Source organism: Lepidochelys kempii, chromosome 6 (genome assembly GCF_965140285.1).
Source record: "Lepidochelys kempii isolate rLepKem1 chromosome 6, rLepKem1.hap1, whole genome shotgun sequence".
NCBI classification, from domain to species: domain Eukaryota; kingdom Metazoa; phylum Chordata; order Testudines; family Cheloniidae; genus Lepidochelys; species Lepidochelys kempii.
Window position 1 is genome coordinate 14,277,398 of NC_136385.1, and position 16,722 is coordinate 14,294,119.

The 16,722-nt window shown below is 46.1% G+C and overlaps 1 protein-coding gene across 2 annotated transcripts in view; it reads left to right on the forward strand.

The window, feature by feature from the left end:
• Positions 1–818: 818 nt before the first annotated feature.
• The window catches only part of KDM2A (lysine demethylase 2A), an 83,832-nt gene continuing 67,928 nt past the window's right edge, over positions 819–16,722 (forward strand). Inside the window, exons 1-3 of one of the 2 annotated variants that reach the window (XM_073346824.2) lie at positions 819–953; positions 1,760–1,787; positions 5,042–5,146. In XM_073346824.2, coding sequence (XP_073202925.1) covers positions 934–953; positions 1,760–1,787; positions 5,042–5,146 — 153 coding nt within the window. In that variant the 5' untranslated portion in view covers positions 819–933. Of the gene's footprint in view, positions 954–1,034; positions 1,054–1,759; positions 1,788–5,041; positions 5,147–16,722 lie in introns of those variants that run through there. The other variant, XM_073346825.1, reaches the window with a different exon arrangement.

Genomic DNA, 16,722 nt, shown 5'->3' on the forward strand with positions numbered 1-16,722 from the left:
TCGTGAGCTACAGCTCATTTCATCTGATGTCCCCAGGGCTGTGTAGGTCACACTGGGGAGCACCCAAGTTGTGTGGGGAGGTGTTTCGGGGGTCACATGGCTATGTGGGGAGCAATGGAGCCACACTGGGGGAGTCCCATAGCTATGTGGGGAGGGGTGGGGTTACACTGGGGAAGCCCCATGACTGTGGGGGGTCAGTCTGGGGTGCCCCAGAACTGTGGGAAGGCGTGGAGAGTAACACTAGGGAAGCCCCATGGCTGCGTAGGGCGTCACACTGGAGGTGCCCCTGGTCTGTGTGCAGAGGAGTGGGGAGCACACTGGGGGAGCCCCTAGCTCTAGTCCACACTCCCTCTGCTAAAAGAACAGGAGGACTTGTGGCACCTCAGAGACTAACCAATTTATCTGAGCATGAGCTTTCCTGAGCTACAGCTCGCTTCATCCGATGTCACCCGCTGTGCATTTTCTGAGCCTTTTGGAGTTTGCTACTACGCATGCGAACGGGTTCCAGGGTGGATTAAGCTGATAGGCCGAAGACCGGTTTCAGAGTACCAGCCGTCTCAGTCTGTATTCGCGAAAAGAAAAGGAGGACTTGCAGCACCTTAGCGACTAACCAATTTATTTGAGCAGACCGCAGTTGGACTCGTGGCGCGGCTTTTGCGCATGCGCCAAAGGATGGTTGGGAGGTTGAGCCAAAGCGCCTGCGCCGGCGTTCTCGACAAGAGGACGTGAGGTTCGTGCGCGTGCGCCACATGGGAATGCCCGTCGCTCTCTGGGTGGCGGGGTAGGGAGGTCGCTGCGCGTGCGCGGCCAGTGGAGCCTGCTTGGAACGGGAGGGAGGAAGCCGCTTGGGAGGAGGTCGCGGCCGCGCAGGCGCAGTGTGGCGGCCGGGCCGATCCTGTGTGTGTGTGTATGTGAGAGTCTGACGGGTTCAAAATGGCGGCGGCTGCTCCTGTGTGAGGAGGGGAAGCGAGTCCGGGCGGGGGGTGGGGATGGCAGCGGGTTGCGAGCCCGCTGGCGCTGAGACAGAGCCGGGCAGGGCAGTGGGGCGCTGGGGTGAGAGCGGGGGGCTGGAGACTCTTGGCCTTGGGGTGCCGGGTCGGGGGGGGGGAGGCGGCGGCTGGGGGGCGAGTTAGGGGTAAGGAGATGGGATTGGGGGCGAGTTAGGGGAGGGACACCCCCCGGAGTGACTCCCTCATAGCCCTAGGGCACCCCAAGTGCGAACTCCCTTGGGGTGAGTTTAGAGGGGGAGATTTGAGGTGGAGTGATTGAGGGGGTGGGGCAGGAGATTTGAGATGGGTGTGGGGTGAGTTAGAGGGTGGCGTGGGTGGAGATTGGAGGTGGGGTGACTGGGGGTGGGGCAGGGGGTTTGGGGTCGTGGGCTGGGGTGAGTTAGGGGGTGGGTGGAGATTTGCGGTGGGGTGATTTTGGAGGTGGGGGGGCTGGGGTGAGTTGATTTGGGGGTGGGGTGACTTTCCCCTTAGGGGCATTGCCTGTAACTGGCAGAGAGTCTGTTCACTGGGTGTGTGAGGGTTTATTTACGGGGGGATGTCTGTGTGGCTGCTCCCAGCCATGCTGAGAAGGGTGAGTGTTGCAGGCACCCTGAGACCGTCCTGACCCCCTTCTACGAGCAGAGCTGTTTTCCTGGGACTTGCCATCCCTTCTGGATACTAGGAGCCTCTGAGCACCCAAGATGAAGACAGCCATGCGTGGGATTTAATTTCTCCTCTCTTTATTTTTCTGAATCTTTTTTCATCACTAGAAAAGGACAAAGGAGAAGAAGAGACCTGGTGAGAGACTTGATTTTCTTCATATCCCCCTGTTTTTGCCAACAGTGATGAGTCTAGTGACCTCTCCAGTGCCCAGGGTCTCCCTCCTCCTCGACCCCTCTAACTTTATGTAACTCAGTGAACCACGCATTTTATTCTGGCTTCTTAGGAGCAGCCAGTCACTGGCATTATCTCTTCTTTGCCTTTCTCCTCAGAGATGAGCTGGGATTTGTATGTGGGGATTGTTTAATCTCTTTATTATATTGCACTGTTCATATTTGTTTCATGGTTTTAAAAAACATTTTTGAAGAAAGAGAGCAGGGCACTGGGTGGGGGTGGGGAAGAGGTTGGTTTTATCCCTGAGGCAGGGAGAAAGAGTTGATGGGATTTCTTTCCGTCTTGTCTTTTACTACTCTTAAATACAAAACTTTGTAAGGAGTTTTTCCCTGACTCCTGAAGAGGGAGAGTAGGTTAAGACTTCTTGTTATTGACAAGTTATCTGGTATCTGTGAAACTTTTGTTTTAATAAGATGTGCAATTTAAAGTGAGTTCTGTGTTACTGAAGGATGCTGGATTGACAGTTCCACAGAGATTGACATCCTGAATGTGTTCCCAGCACAGCCAAACCAAGGCAGTAGCCATGCTATCTCCTTGCACTGTCCCAACCAGCTGCCTCTCTGCCCAGGCCTAAGATCACTTCTAAGGATGAGGGGTGGAGAGTTAATTCTGTAGGCCAATATCTGAATCGGCCTTCTCTGATGAGACTGCTAGGGTTGGGGGCCTGTTATACCACAACTACGCTATGTAATTTACCATGTGTTGTGGCACTGTTATGATTTACTAATGCCCTCGTTATTATACCATAGCTTGTCTGTGCACATAAGAAAAAACTGTTTGACTGTTGCTCAAGCCATGTAAACTGTCCATAACAGCGGTTCTCAAACTGTGGGTTGGGACCCCAAAGTGGGTTGCAACCCCATTTTAATGGGGTCGCCAATGCTGCCTTAGACTTGTTGGGCCGAAGCCAGAGTTTGAGCCCCGTTGCCCAGGGCTGAAGTGAAGGTCCGAGGGCTTCTGCCCTGGGTAGCAGGGCTCAGGTTACAGGCCCCCTGGGCTTCAGCTTTGGCCCCCCTGCCCGGGCTGGTAGAGCTCGGGCTTTGGCCCATCCTGGGTGGTGGGGCTTGGGCGGGCTTAGGCTTCGGTCCTCTCTTCTGGTGTCATGCAGTAATCTTTGTCAGAAGGGGGTCGTGGTGCAAGGAAGTGTGAGAACTCCTGGTCTATAATAAACTTTAAGTCACTGGTGGTAGCAGTGGCGGAAGTGTTAATATAAACAGGGCACTGGCACTTTAACCATCGTGTTGTCTGATCTTGCTCATAATGGGTAGATATGACTTGATGGTGAAAACACGAGTTGCTGCTTGAGTTCTTTTTATGCTATCACTCCTATTGCTACCAACCATGGGAGATTTCCCCAAACAGCCTAGGAAAGACAAGGCCATAAAGTTTGGGCTCTTTAATTTAGTTATAATACAGCATTATCTTGTCCCCATAGAAAAGATCAAACAATATTATATCAGAGCACCTCCATGTGATAATAGCGCTACAGTGGGGCAAATTCTGAGCTGTCGAATGTGTCCACACTGGTCACACTTAGGGTGACTAGATAGCAAGTGTAAAAAATCAGGACAGTGGGTAGGGGGTAATAGGTGCCTATATAAGAGAGAGCCTCCAAAATTGGGACTCTCCCTATAAAATCAGGACATCTGGTCACTCTAGTCATGCTACCTGCAAGTATGTTGAACTACTGTTAGAAGAGTTTCTGCGGATTTTCCCTGACAAACATCCATGTGGATTTGTTGTTGTTGAAGGGTAGTGGGGGAGCTGCAGAGAACCACATTACAAACTATCAAGAGGAGGAGTCTACAGCATGATTTAGGAGACATGCTTCTCGGAGAGAGACATCTGAGTCTCTAAGAAAACCGTGCTACAACCCTGCTGCCACTGTATGTTTAAGTATACATTTGAAGCCAGCATGGTTCTGATCCCAAAGTGGAATGGCTTACTGATGACTCTAATGTGGAGGCATCTCCCTGAACTGAGAATACAAACTCACTTCACGTAGACCAGAAAATGGTAATGACTCCAGATTACTAGTCACCTGGAGCCAAGCTAGAACCCCAAGGAATTAATGGAGAAAGGAGTACATAAGAATGGCCACGCTGGGTCAGACCAATGGTCCATTTATCCTTCTAAATGACAGTGGCCAGTGCCAGCTGCTTCAGAAGGAATGAACAGAGCAGAGCAAATTTCAAGTGATCCATTCTCTGTCATCCAGTTCCAGCTTCTGGAAGCTGGAGGTTTACGGATACTCGGAGTATGGGGTTGCGTCCCTGGCCATCTTGACTAATAGCCATCGATGGACCTAGCCTCCATGAACTTTTCTAATTCTTTTCTGAGCCCAGTTATACTACTTTCCTTCACAACATCCCCTTGCAATGAGTTCCACAGGTTGACCGTGTGTTGTGAGAAGAAATACTTCCTTTTGTTTTGAACCTGCTGCCTATTTCATCAGGTGACCCCTAGTTTTTGTTTTATGAAGGAGTAAATATTAGCTTTCTCCACACCATGATTTTATAGACCATGAATATATCCCCACTTTGTCGTCTCTTTTCTAAGATGAGCTGTGCTAGTCTTTTAATGTCTCCTTTTATGGAAGCTGTTCCATGCACCTAATAATTGTTGTTGCCCTTCTTTGTACTTTTTTTCCAGTTCTAATACAGTTTTTTGAGATGCAGTGACCAGAACTGCGTGCAGTATTTAAAGTGTGGGCATACCATGGAATTATATAGTGGCATGATATCATCTGTTTTATTATATATCCCTTTCGTAATAGTTCCTAATATATTAACTTTTTTTATTGCTGCTGCATATTGAGTGAGTGTTTTCAGAGAACTATCCATGATGACTCCAAGATCTTTCTAAAGTAGTAACAGCTAATTTATACCCCGTCATTTTGTATGTATAGTTGGGATTGTTTTCCAACGTTCATTAGTTTGCACTTATCAGCATTGAATTTCACTTCCCATTTTGTTGCCCAGTCACCCAGTTCAGTGAGATCCCTTTGTAACTCTTTTCAGGAGCTAGCCCATTGCTGTTCTGTGGCCTCTGTACATTGTATTGCGCAATGTTACAGTCACGAATGAAGAAATGAAGGCTTAAAGGAGAGTTTCTAATAACTGTGTGCAATCTTTCACTATTTCATTTTGGTTACTAAGGAGGAAGAGGAGGAAGACAGTAGCCCCGGAGTGTCCTTCTCACTCTCTTCAGAAGAGTCAGAGATGGAGCCTGAGGAAGAGAGGATCCGTTACAGCCAAAGATTGGTCAGTATTCACTTTTTACCCATCAAACTCTCACTGTTAGTCTCTTTATTTGCCTTTCAACCCACAAAAAACACCCTGGCTTTATAGTGGGAGCAGGCTCATTACCACCCCATGTAGCAATGAGACTAGCATCTCCAGCTTATCCACTGAAACATATAACCACTTAGGTGGGCAGTCAATCAGATCATTTAATGCCTCCAATTCACATCATACAAGTGTGTCTTATTGTGGGGGAACGTTATAACCATGGTTGTTACCAGCCTAATACATGGCCCGGACGATTGGAAAAAGGCAAATATAGTGCCCATATTTTAAAAAGGGAAGAAAGAGAACCCGGGGAACAACAGCCCAGTTAGCCTCACTTCAGTCCCCAGCAAAATCATGGAGCAGGTCCTCAAGGAATCCATTTTGAAGCACTGGGAGAAGAGGAATGTGATCAGGAACAGTCAACATGGATTCACCAAGGGCAAGTCATGCCTGACCAACCTCATTGCCTTCTATGATGAGATAACTGGCTCTGTGGATATGGGGAAAGTGGTGGATATATCCTGACTTTAGCAAAGCTTTTGATACGGTCTCCCACAGTATTCTTGCCAGCAAGTTAAAAAAATATGGATTGGATGAATGGACTGTAAGGTGGTTAGAAAGCTGGCTAGATTGTCGGGCTCAACGGGTAGTGATCAATGGCTGTCTAGTTGGCAGCCAGTATCAGTTCCCCAGGGGTCAGTCCTGGGGCTGGTTTTGTTCAGCATCTTTATTAATGATCTGGATGATGGGATGAATTGTACCCTCAGCAAGTTCGCAGATGACACTAAGCTGCGGGAGAGGTAGATATGCTGGAGGGTAGGGATAGGGTCCAGAGTGACCTAGACAAATTGGAGGATTGGGCCACAGGAGATCTGATGAAGTTCAATAAGGACAAGTGCAGAGTTCTGCACTTAGGAAGGAAGAATCCCATGCACCGCTACAGGCTGGGGACTGACTGGCTAAGCAGCAGTTCTTCAGAAAAGGACCTGGGGATAACAGTGGACGAGAAGCTGGATATGAGTCAGCAGTGTGCCCATGTTGCCAAGAAGGCCAACAGCATATTGGGCTGTATAAGTAGGAGCATTGCCAGCAGATCGAGGCAAGTGATCATTCCCCTCTATTCAGCACTCGTGAGGCCGCACCTGGAGTACTGTGTCCAGTTTTGGTCTCTTCACTACAGAAGGGATGTGGACAAATTGGAGAGAGTCCAGTGGAGGGCAACGAAAATGATTAGGGGGCTGGGGCACATGACTTCTGCAGAGAGGCTGAGGGAACTGGGGTTATTTAGTCTGCAGAAGAAAAGAGTGAATGAGGATTTGATAGCGGCCTTCAACTACCTGAAGGGGGGGTTTCAAAGAGGATGGAGCTCGGCTGTTCTCAGTGGTAGCAGATGACAGAACAAGGAGCAATGGTCTCAGGTTGCAGATATTAGGTCTAGGTTGGATATTTCCAATCACTATTTCACTAGGAGCATAGTGAAGCACTGGAATGGGTTCCCTAGGGAGGTGGTGGAATCTCCATCCTTAGAGGTTTTTAAGGCCTGGCTTGACAAAGCCCTGGCTGGGATGGTGCTGGTCCTGCTTTGAGCAGCGGGTTGGACTAGATGACCTCCTGAGGTTCCAACCCTAATATTCTATGATTCTATGACTATTTAAGCTTCAAAAATGGAAAAGTCACAGGTCAAAGAATATGCTTTCAGACATAAGAAACTGGTATAGTTGTTACTTGTGACAAAACAGGCATCTCTTAGTATTTGGGGCAGATGGGGAGAGGAGGAGTTGGGATACTGTGTAGCTTAAACTGGGGTGGCTTTCTGTTGGCATTACATTGGCCCAGATCTGACTTGAGTATACTTTTTAACCTGAGACTGTCAACATTTAAAACACTACAGTAGCACCACTATAGAGCTTCATTGTAGACACTGTACAACAACAGGAGGTGCTTCTCCTGTCACGTAGTTATCCACCTCCGTGAGTCGACAGAAGAATTCTTCTGTCAATTTAGCACTGTCTACACTGGGCTTAGGTTGGCATAGCTACAGCCCTGAAGACATAGCTATGCCGATGTACTTTTTCAGTGTAGACCAGCCCGAAGGAAATCGGCTTTTCGCTGAAGTTAGTTTGAACTGGTTGTGTGTGTCTGTCTTATTTTAGTATTTGCACTCCAGAGGCCAGATCTACACTAGGAAAGTAGGTCACTATAACTACATAGCTCAGAGGTGTGAAAACCCTTCACCCCTGAGCGACAGATAAATTGACCTAACTCCCAAGATAGAGAATGCTAAATTCATGGGAGAATTCTCCCATCAGCATAGCTCCCACCTCCTGTACGGGTGGAGTACCTACACTGACAGGAGAATCCCTTCCTTTGGTGTCGGTAGCATCTTCTCTGTAGTGCCACGGCAGCACAGCTGCAGCAATGCGTCTGCACTACTGCAGCATTTTAAGTTTAGACCTTCCCTTAGAGAGTCTGAGATTTTATTAATGGTGTCTGTGTCTGGAACAGAGTTCCCATTAAGAGAAAAGAAGAAAAGCTGGTGTTCTTTCATTCCCATTTCTTGGAGAAGTTGTGCTAAGCTGCATGGTCAGCTTGGTCTCTTTGCCCTAACCCTCAGGCTTTTGACTGCTGCAATTAAATCTTTATCCTTTAACTCTTCAAAATAAAATCAGTTGGCATGAAGTCTAGTGAAGTGGTGCACTGATCTCTAGGATTAGGTTTCCCAGAGAGGTCACTTTCCTTGTCATCTAGTCAGTTGCTACTTCTGTGCCTTAAGAGCCTGCGGAGAGCAAGCTGGAGAGTTGTAACTAGTGCTCACCTTGTAAGGGTGAGGTAGTAATTGTAATCTGTAGGGTAATTGGTTTCACTCCCACTATCCCACAGGGGATAGTGTTGGTTGCATCTTAAATTTTTGTGGATATAATCTTCAGGCTAAACATCTGGTGCAGAAAACATCTTAGTGAAAGACAAATTCTTCATACTTCCAGCCCCTTATGGCTTCTGTGGGAAACTCTGAAGTAACTCCTACAGGTTTTATAGTTAAGTCATTGTTTGCCAGCCATGCCTGTTAAAAATGGCTGTAGTCATCAAACTTAAAATTACCAAGAACTTGGGGTTCTTTTACCTATAGTTGTAGTGTTGATGGTTTAGCGCCGATATGAGCTGAATAAACAGCAGTGTTGAAGTAAGTTCAGACCACAGGAGAAGGAGCATGGCTGGGGATTAGAGCAGAGGACAGAGTCATAGCTTGGTTCTCTATCTGGTTTTGTAGGTCTTCCTGTGGCCTTGGGTAAGTAAGTGTGGCAGAAACCTCAGTGAAAGTTTTGCCAGAAAAATCACACCCACAACCAACATAGCTAGGTGAGTAAAAACCCTAGAGTAGATGCAGCTATACCATCAAAATGGCTTATTCTGATAGCGTTAACTGATGTAAACAAAGAGTTATTTTGCCAGCATGAGCTTTCTCCACTGGAGGGGGTGGCTTGTATAGCTCTACTGGTATATCTGCACTGGCAAACCCTTTGTCTCATAGGGAGATCTGTCACATGGGGGTTATGACGTTTAATTTATTAACGTTTTGTAAATGTCTGCTGCTTTCTTTTCTGTAGTGACTTCGAATTTACCATGCAACCACTTTATTTGGACTTCACTGCCACCCCCTTCCTAATCTCCTCTGCTAAAAGTGATCAGTGGTTGAAGATCTGTTGGGGTTAACTCTGAAGTACCAGCATTAACTATTTAACATCTCGTTGAGATGAATGGGCTGGAAAAGTAATTCTCCTAGCCCAGGGGTTCTCAAACTGGGGGTTGCGACCCTTCAGGGGCTCATGAGGTGTCAGCCCCCTGCATGCCAGGGCTTTGGCTGTGAGCCATGTGTGGAGCTGACAGTCCGAGCCCTTCAGAGCTGGGTGGCCGGAGAGCAGCAGCTGCTGACCATGCACCCAGCTCTAAGGGCAGCACTGCCCAGCAGTAAAGGTAGCGTGGTATGGAGGGGAGGGGGAGTCACTTTTTTGGGCCAGTCATCACTGCCTGATATATTTTCAAAGGGGGTCCGAGCAAAAAAAAAAGTTTGAGAGCCCATGTACTAGGTAATGCATTGGGCTGTAGCAGAGTCAAGAAGGCTGCACTTCATCAGTTTACATTCTGTTTTTTTCTGTAAAGTTATCATGGCTGCAAAGAAGGCTAGAAACTCTTCTAAATGCAAGCTTTGATTCTGAGGAGTCCAAGAGCGTGTCTGCTACAGGGACACAGTTACAGTGCTGGAGCACCATAGTGTAAATGCTTCCTACATTGATGAAAGGGGTTTTTCCGTTGCTGTAGTTAATCCACATCTCCGGGATTCAGTACCTAGGTCGATGGAAGAACGCTTCTTTAATCTAGCTGTGTCTATAGTGTGAGTAGGTTGACCTAACTACATCACAGGGCAAACAATTTTTCACAGCCCTGCGTGGTGGGGGTAGGTCAAGATAACTACAGCGCACAGGACGCACAATTTTTCACAACCCTGAGCGGTGTAGGTAAGTCCCTCTAGTTTTTAGGTGTAGACCAGGCCTGAATGTATTTGAGTGAGCAGCATGACACCAATTGGATGTCAAGTCTATGGGTCAGGCATTTGACCACCGTGGAGACTGAACTTCCCGCTTAGCGCCTGCAAGGCTATGCTGGCAGGAATGGTAGTGTGAGTAGGAAGCATGAACTGCAGATGTTTAGGCTCTACCTATGCAGAATGAACTGAGAAATTCATTCTCCTGGGGCTGTCAATCCAATACTTTTCACACTCAAAGACACCACTTAATTCTGTTTTCATGCAGACATGTACAGATGGACATTGTAGTGAATACAAGAGTTAAGGCTTTCCGGTTAGTCATCTGGCCATTTTGAAGAGTCTGATTTGTCATACTGCATCAGAATACTGGTCCAACTAGTCGAGGATCATGTCTTCAGCAGCAACCAGTATCTGATGCTTCAGACGGAAATTAAAACCCTTTCCATATTGCACTTGGCCACTTGTAGAGTGCTGTACAAGAGGAAGATTCCTCTGACCATTTTACTGGCTGAAACATGATACTTTATCATCCTTGTATCACTATCTGAGTTCACAGAACCACAAAGGTGTTTAGTTATCATGTTGTGCCCACCCAGTGTTGTATTTGTCTCTGTGGTCCCTTCTGATAGTGAGTTCTACAGTCTATCCTGGAGAGAAATGGCTCTGTAGTTTGAAAAGTTACTGCCCCTTACTCTTGTGTTATGGAGCCAAGGTATTGTTAGTTCTGGAGATTCTTTTCCTGTCAGTGGAGCATCATTGGTTTCAGTGCACAAGAGCAAAATAATCCCAGCTTCCCAGATCTGTTTGGGTGGATTCAACCAGACTTTTAAATAGTATTGGTATAAAAAAGAATTTCTGTTCTGGCTAATGATTTATGGCAGTGAAAGGGGAATTCAGTCTTCAAGGCCTACTCAAACCTTGTCTTCTCTGATGTTAGTAAGAGCATGGAATGGTAATTGTGGGTAGTTTTAATAGCGTAAAAATGTTCCACTGGAAACATAAACATTGCCTTTCATATACTGTCAGTTGCCAAATAGTCATTGGTGGGAGCTATATGCAGTTGGCACTAGAGGGGTGGATTAGAACCAATGTGTGAAAGACTCCATATTTTAATCCCTTCAGCAATCCTTCAGGGACACCATGGGGGTGAGTGGTGGTGGTGAATATTTGAATCACAGGAATAAGAAATCTCAGCCTCTCGTTACTCAATGGAACTTAAAGCCTTATCCATATACACACGAATTAAGACTTGCAAGACCCTTGGGAGAGAAATTAGGGATTGTTTCACTCACCACTGAAATTGTTCCACAACTGTTCAGTAATGAAGTTTAAATTAGGAAATAAAGAGCAATAACATTGTATCTAGTCAAAGCAGTTTGACTAGAATGTAGAGCAATAAAGTGTCATTACCTTAGCTGGAAATTCTGCCCGCCACTGTGTCTTTTATGTTGTCAAGTCATCAGGGCAAAGGGTCTTTGTCTCAGACTATCTCTTTGTGTTTGTACATAATCAAACACGATGGGTGCCTTGATTGCTGATTGGGGCCTCTGGACCCTACTGCAATACTTATAATCTGAAAGGCTGCATCTCCCATGATGGCTGTTTTGTCATAGAAGAAAATGCCTCCTATAGAATGGCCGATACTGCTTTCCACCAACTCTCCTCCCACTGACCCTAGGTGTTCTTGGAGATCTCCCATTTAAGTACTGGCTTGGCCTGACCTCTGACTAGATCCACATATGAAATCTGCAGATGCTTTGTATGAGAGAAACTCTGTCCCCACCAGCACAAAGTGAGAGCTCTTCCATACGAAATGTGAACCTGCTTAGACATGTTTGATGTCCGCAGTATGAAAGCTTATGCTCAAATAAATTGGTTAGTCTCTAAGGTGCCACAAGTACTCCTTTTCTTTTTGCGAATACAGACTAACACGGCTGCTACTCTGAAATCAGTATCCCCCCCCAGGCACTAGTTCAGATATGCTTTACAGTGTGTGGAGTCATAGAATAAGGGAAGGTGCTCAACCACAGTTTCTGCCACTGACCTCCATTATGCTGTAGGAGGGATCATAGTCTGTGTTTTGGGGAAGCACTCAAGGCAGGGATGAGAGACGGACTTTTCTCTAGGAAAATGTCCTTTGCAGTAGAGTAAAACATACAAGTATAGTATGTTTTATACTTCCTGTTTTTTAGTAGCAGTGAAACTGGCCAGACCATTGTAACTCAGAATGCTATGCTGGGAGTTAGGAGCAGGGGAAAGGGCAAAATCAGTGCACCCCAAAGCACTGCAGCGGGGGTGGGGATGGGGGGGGAGCAACAGAAATGGAAGAGTGGACACATCCCCATCCTCTACAGCAGGGGTTCTCAATCTTTTTCTTTCTGAGGCCTCTCAAACAAAAACTCCACAGCCCACCTGTGCCACAATAACTGGTTTTCTGCATATAAAAGCCAGAGCTGGCGTTAGGGGTTAGCAAGCAGGGCAACTGCCCAGGGCCACATGCCACAGGGGGCACTGCAAAGCTAAGCTGCTCAGGCTTCCGCTTCAGATGGCGGGGATCAGGGCCCCAGGCTTCAGTCCCTTTCTGCCCTGGGCCCAGAAAATCTTACACTGGTCCTGCTTGGCGGAGGCCCCTGAAACCTGCTTGTTGCCCCCCCAATAGGTCCCAGACCCCTTGTTGAGAACCACTGTTCTACAGCAATCATAGATATAGGGAATTAAGAGTGGGCAGGGTCTTCCACTCTAAGCCATCTGCAGCTTCTAAATTGATCATACCTAGGCTAGCATCAAAATATAAGCCCCAGTGGAAGGAAGCCAAGTAGCCCTTGGCTTCCTAGCAGTGGGGATGTTGGGGTGGTCATCAGAATGATTTCTCTGGCTTCTGTTGGCCTTAGGATCTCTTGTATTGGCCTGTACCAAGTAGTAATAGCTAACAATTGACTTTAGATCTCAAAGTGCTTTACAAAAGAGATCAGTGTCATGTGTGGTAGCACATTCTCTGCTCCTTGAAGTCTTTAAACCATGATTTGAGGACTTCAATAGCTCAGACATAGGTGGGAGGTTTTTTGCAGGAGTGGTGGGTGAAATTCTGTGGTCTGCGCTGTGCAGGAGGTCAGACTAGATGATCATAATGGTCCCTTCTGACCTAAATATCTATGAATCTAGTCCTGATCCCAGTTATTCAAGTGCTTGCAACTATGGCTGTGTGAGGTGGCAGGGTGGGGGTGGGAAGTGGCTTGGATTGCCAAATGCATGCAGCTGTGGATGCTTGGGCAGGTGAGAGGTGCCAAATATACTTGCATGTGAATCTGGATGGGTTACATTCACCCCATATTTGTATTCTAGGACTGCCTCCCAGTTTGGGAACAGATGCTCTGTGAGCACCTACTTTGACAGGCTATACTTTGTTAAATCACCTAAGAGGACCAACTAAAGTGGTTCTCCAGCACACTACGTGAACCTCGTGTGACTGAATGCTCTTCAGCTGTAACGTGATCATAGCTGCTAAACACACCTTACTTTCCTAGTCTAGACAGGACTTGTGAGACTAATCACTTCAACCAACTCACTCCTCCCCTTGGCCTCAAAAAATGGGTTTCAGGCTCACTTCACTAACAATGTGTGGGCAGCAAACTATCTTGTCTTGTAAAGACTCTGCTCATATTTAGCCCCAAACTTAGTTTTTGGACGTATTTTTAATGGAACCTAATTTCAGTAGAAATGATTACTTGGAATGCCCTGAAATGTCAGTGGAACAGTTACAGTATGTTAAAGCATTTCCCTGCAGTATTTGCATCCTAAACATTGCAGCCTTGTGCTAGCCCATGACAGAATCTGAAGAAAAAAAAAAGACTAAAATGTGACTCAGTTGTGTTCATTTTCTCTCAGCTAAGACGTGCAGAAAATAATGCTTTAAACAAACATTTAAAAGGCTGATTTGCTCTTTACTATTTAACAGAGCTGTTTTTAAAAACTGACTGTCCCTTTAACATGATTTGTAAGCTGCAGTGCTGACTGAGCTGAAGAGACGTAGATGAGCACTTTCAGTTGCCTGTCAGATACTAAACAAAGTTTGCAAGTAGCATCAGTGTTTCCTTTTAATGAGCATGAACAGGTTTTATGGGGTTATCCCTGCTGGAGGTGGTACTAACTCCTTAGGATACCTGTTCCTCCCCACTGGCTTTTTATTGTTCACTAATCCTTATTTGTTAGTCCCAACTCTGGGTATGCAGTTAAGCAGGTGGTCCTTTGGGACAGACACTTCATGTGATGGGGCAGTGGCACTGTGTTTAGAGGAAAAACAAAAGCTCTTACCTCAGTTTGAATTAGGTCATTGTCTGTGCAAACATTTGGGGGCAATTGCTCCCTACCATTGGGGAAAGCTGTTAACACTCCTGATGCACAGACCAGATTTGCTGATTCCAGGGAAGGAGAGGACAAGGATGAGCTTAGTGGAGGGCTCTAAATGGCTAGTATGAACTCTGAAAGTTAATTCAGTGGCCATTGTTGACCTTTCAGTTCAGTGGCTTTCAGAATTATACAGTCATTGTTTTGTTAGGATTTAACTACAAATCCAATGATCATATGAAAATGCCCAGAGATATTCATCACTGTGAAAGAGAAGGAAGTTAAGGATCTGAGAGACCTGCCATAATCAGTGTTGTATATGCGCAATACTGAGCTCTGCTCTTATTTGTGGTCTCTAGTATATTAATACAGCACTATTAACCAGTTCTCCCTTCTAGCAGTATAAGAAATTCCATAGTAGGTCAGATCTTTGGTCTAGCTAATGTATTTAATATGTTTATTATGGAAGTGCCTATGGGCAACTCAGTGTAGGGACCCATTGTGCTAGGTATTGTGCATAGAAAGTAGCAGATGGCCCCTGCACTGAAGAGCTTACAATCTAAATGATGATGGGAGAAGGGGTATAACGCGCAAGCAGAGCGTGCAATGTAATGTCAGCAAATGGCAGGTTTTTTCCATGATTATTTTGGGGGTGGGTTTAACTAGAAGGGGGATCATTTCTGTTGATATGAGGCTCGGTTAAAGATATCCCAAAAAACTAACTCTGGGGCTAAAGAAAACAAAAGGCAGAAGGGGACAGGGCAGGAGAGAAGAGGATAAGAGGACACTGTGGAGGTGAAGCTGAGGGGAAGAGACTGTGAGGGAGCAGGAGTGGAAACGTTGGAGCAAACAGCCAATCAGCACAGGACAGAGAAAGTCCAGTCAAAACTGTAGACAGTTCTCTGAAAGTCCAAAGGTCACTGCTTTGGCTGCTTCTGCCCCTGCTGGCTGGAGTCTCTCCAGCCTCTGATATTTGCCCATTCTCAATACTTTAGAGAAGGAAGATGGGAATAGGAAACAGGCACCCTAATGCTAAATAGGTTTGAGGGAGAATGAGTTTGAATGGATCAAGAGAATCAGCTGGAGTCAAAAGGTGATGCACATAATGAACAAATGTGGACTTTTGTCGGCCTTTGGGGGGAGCATTCAGAGAATGGCACAAGTATTTGGAAATGGGATATGGAACTTTTTTCTCATGTCTTTCAGTTCCAACTTGGTAGTGTCTGAAAGTGGTTACCTCCCACAACTGTTCAATGGTCTGAGACATGAGTCAGTCTTAGTCCAGTTCCTTGTGAAGCAGTAGTTATATTGAGAGGAAAGATGGCTGGTTAAGGTACTGGTCTGCAACACCGGAGATCTAGTTCTGTTGATAACTTCTGCCAGCGACCTCTTATTTGACTATAGGCAAGTTACTGAATTTCTTTGTACCTCAATCTTACCATCTGGAAAATGGGAATACTAATGGATTTGTCCTAAACACCTCTATATGAGGTACTCGCACAATGAGTGTGTCTATAAATGAAACCTAAAACTACCACCACAGTGGGGTTCCATCTCAGCAGAGATGCCAAGATCTAGATTGTCCTTAGGAACTGAGAGCTCCCTTCACCCTAGACATGCTCTGTCTGATTCATGGTAGAGGTGTAGTTGCAGGGTGGCATGTGTTCACTCATAAGCATGCTTTGATGCTTCCAAGTTTGTATCTGCTCTGTTGATGGAGGTTCCTAGTCTCCTACCTTGCTGTGGTGAGAAACCTAAACTCTCTGCTCAGGCTGACACCTCTTGTGGAAGCCAATGGGGGAAACACTTAAGCCATGTCTACATTAAGGCAATTCACATACTGTAATCAAATGAGGGTTTACTCTGGTGTGGCTTAATCCAGGGCATACAGAAAGCATAAAGGTAGGCTCATAGAAATTCCTTTAGGTTGGTGTCTACTCCAGATCTACCTTTTAGCTCTACCCCTGCAACTGTGAACAAGGAGACCTTTGAAAACAGTGGTGGAAAAGGGAGAGGTTCCATAGCAGCCCACAGGCTACCAGCACACATTGCTCATAGCACTTTTGTCAATACTTCAGTTGGCTCTGAGAAACTTGGATGAAACCTAGCATGTGACTTGATCATCAAGGAGAGAGGGAGTAATGTGTATAGGCAGCAGGAAAAGATTCTGAGTACACTTGATTGGATTTCTCTCACCTTCAGCTCTGAAGGCCTCTCTTAGAGAGGACTATACCTGTTCAAATTTTGTGCAGGTGTTCCCTAAAAGAGAACTGAATAAGCGCAGTGTTGGTACCTTTATGCTCTGCTTATCTCTGTTGCTGTAGAAACAGTACTTGCAGTAAACAGCGTGAGCTCTCTGTGTGGGGACTCTGAATCTTGGTGGAGACACCAGGAGCTTAACTAAAACAAACTGGATTGAAGTATGGAGTTGTGAAATGTGCTACAGGTTACAGTATGGTAGTAAATAACTGGTGTTGATCCTCCTTCACTCAGTTCTGTCAGACACAGGTTCTTTAAACTGAATAGAAGTTTTACGGAGAGGTGTCTTTCTTTGTTACACATCTGCACAAGTTGTGCACCGGGGAGGATGCAGAATTCAGGCTGTCTCTTCACTGCCAAAATAGGTAGTTATCAAGCTGTTAAAAAACAAACGTGTGTTAGC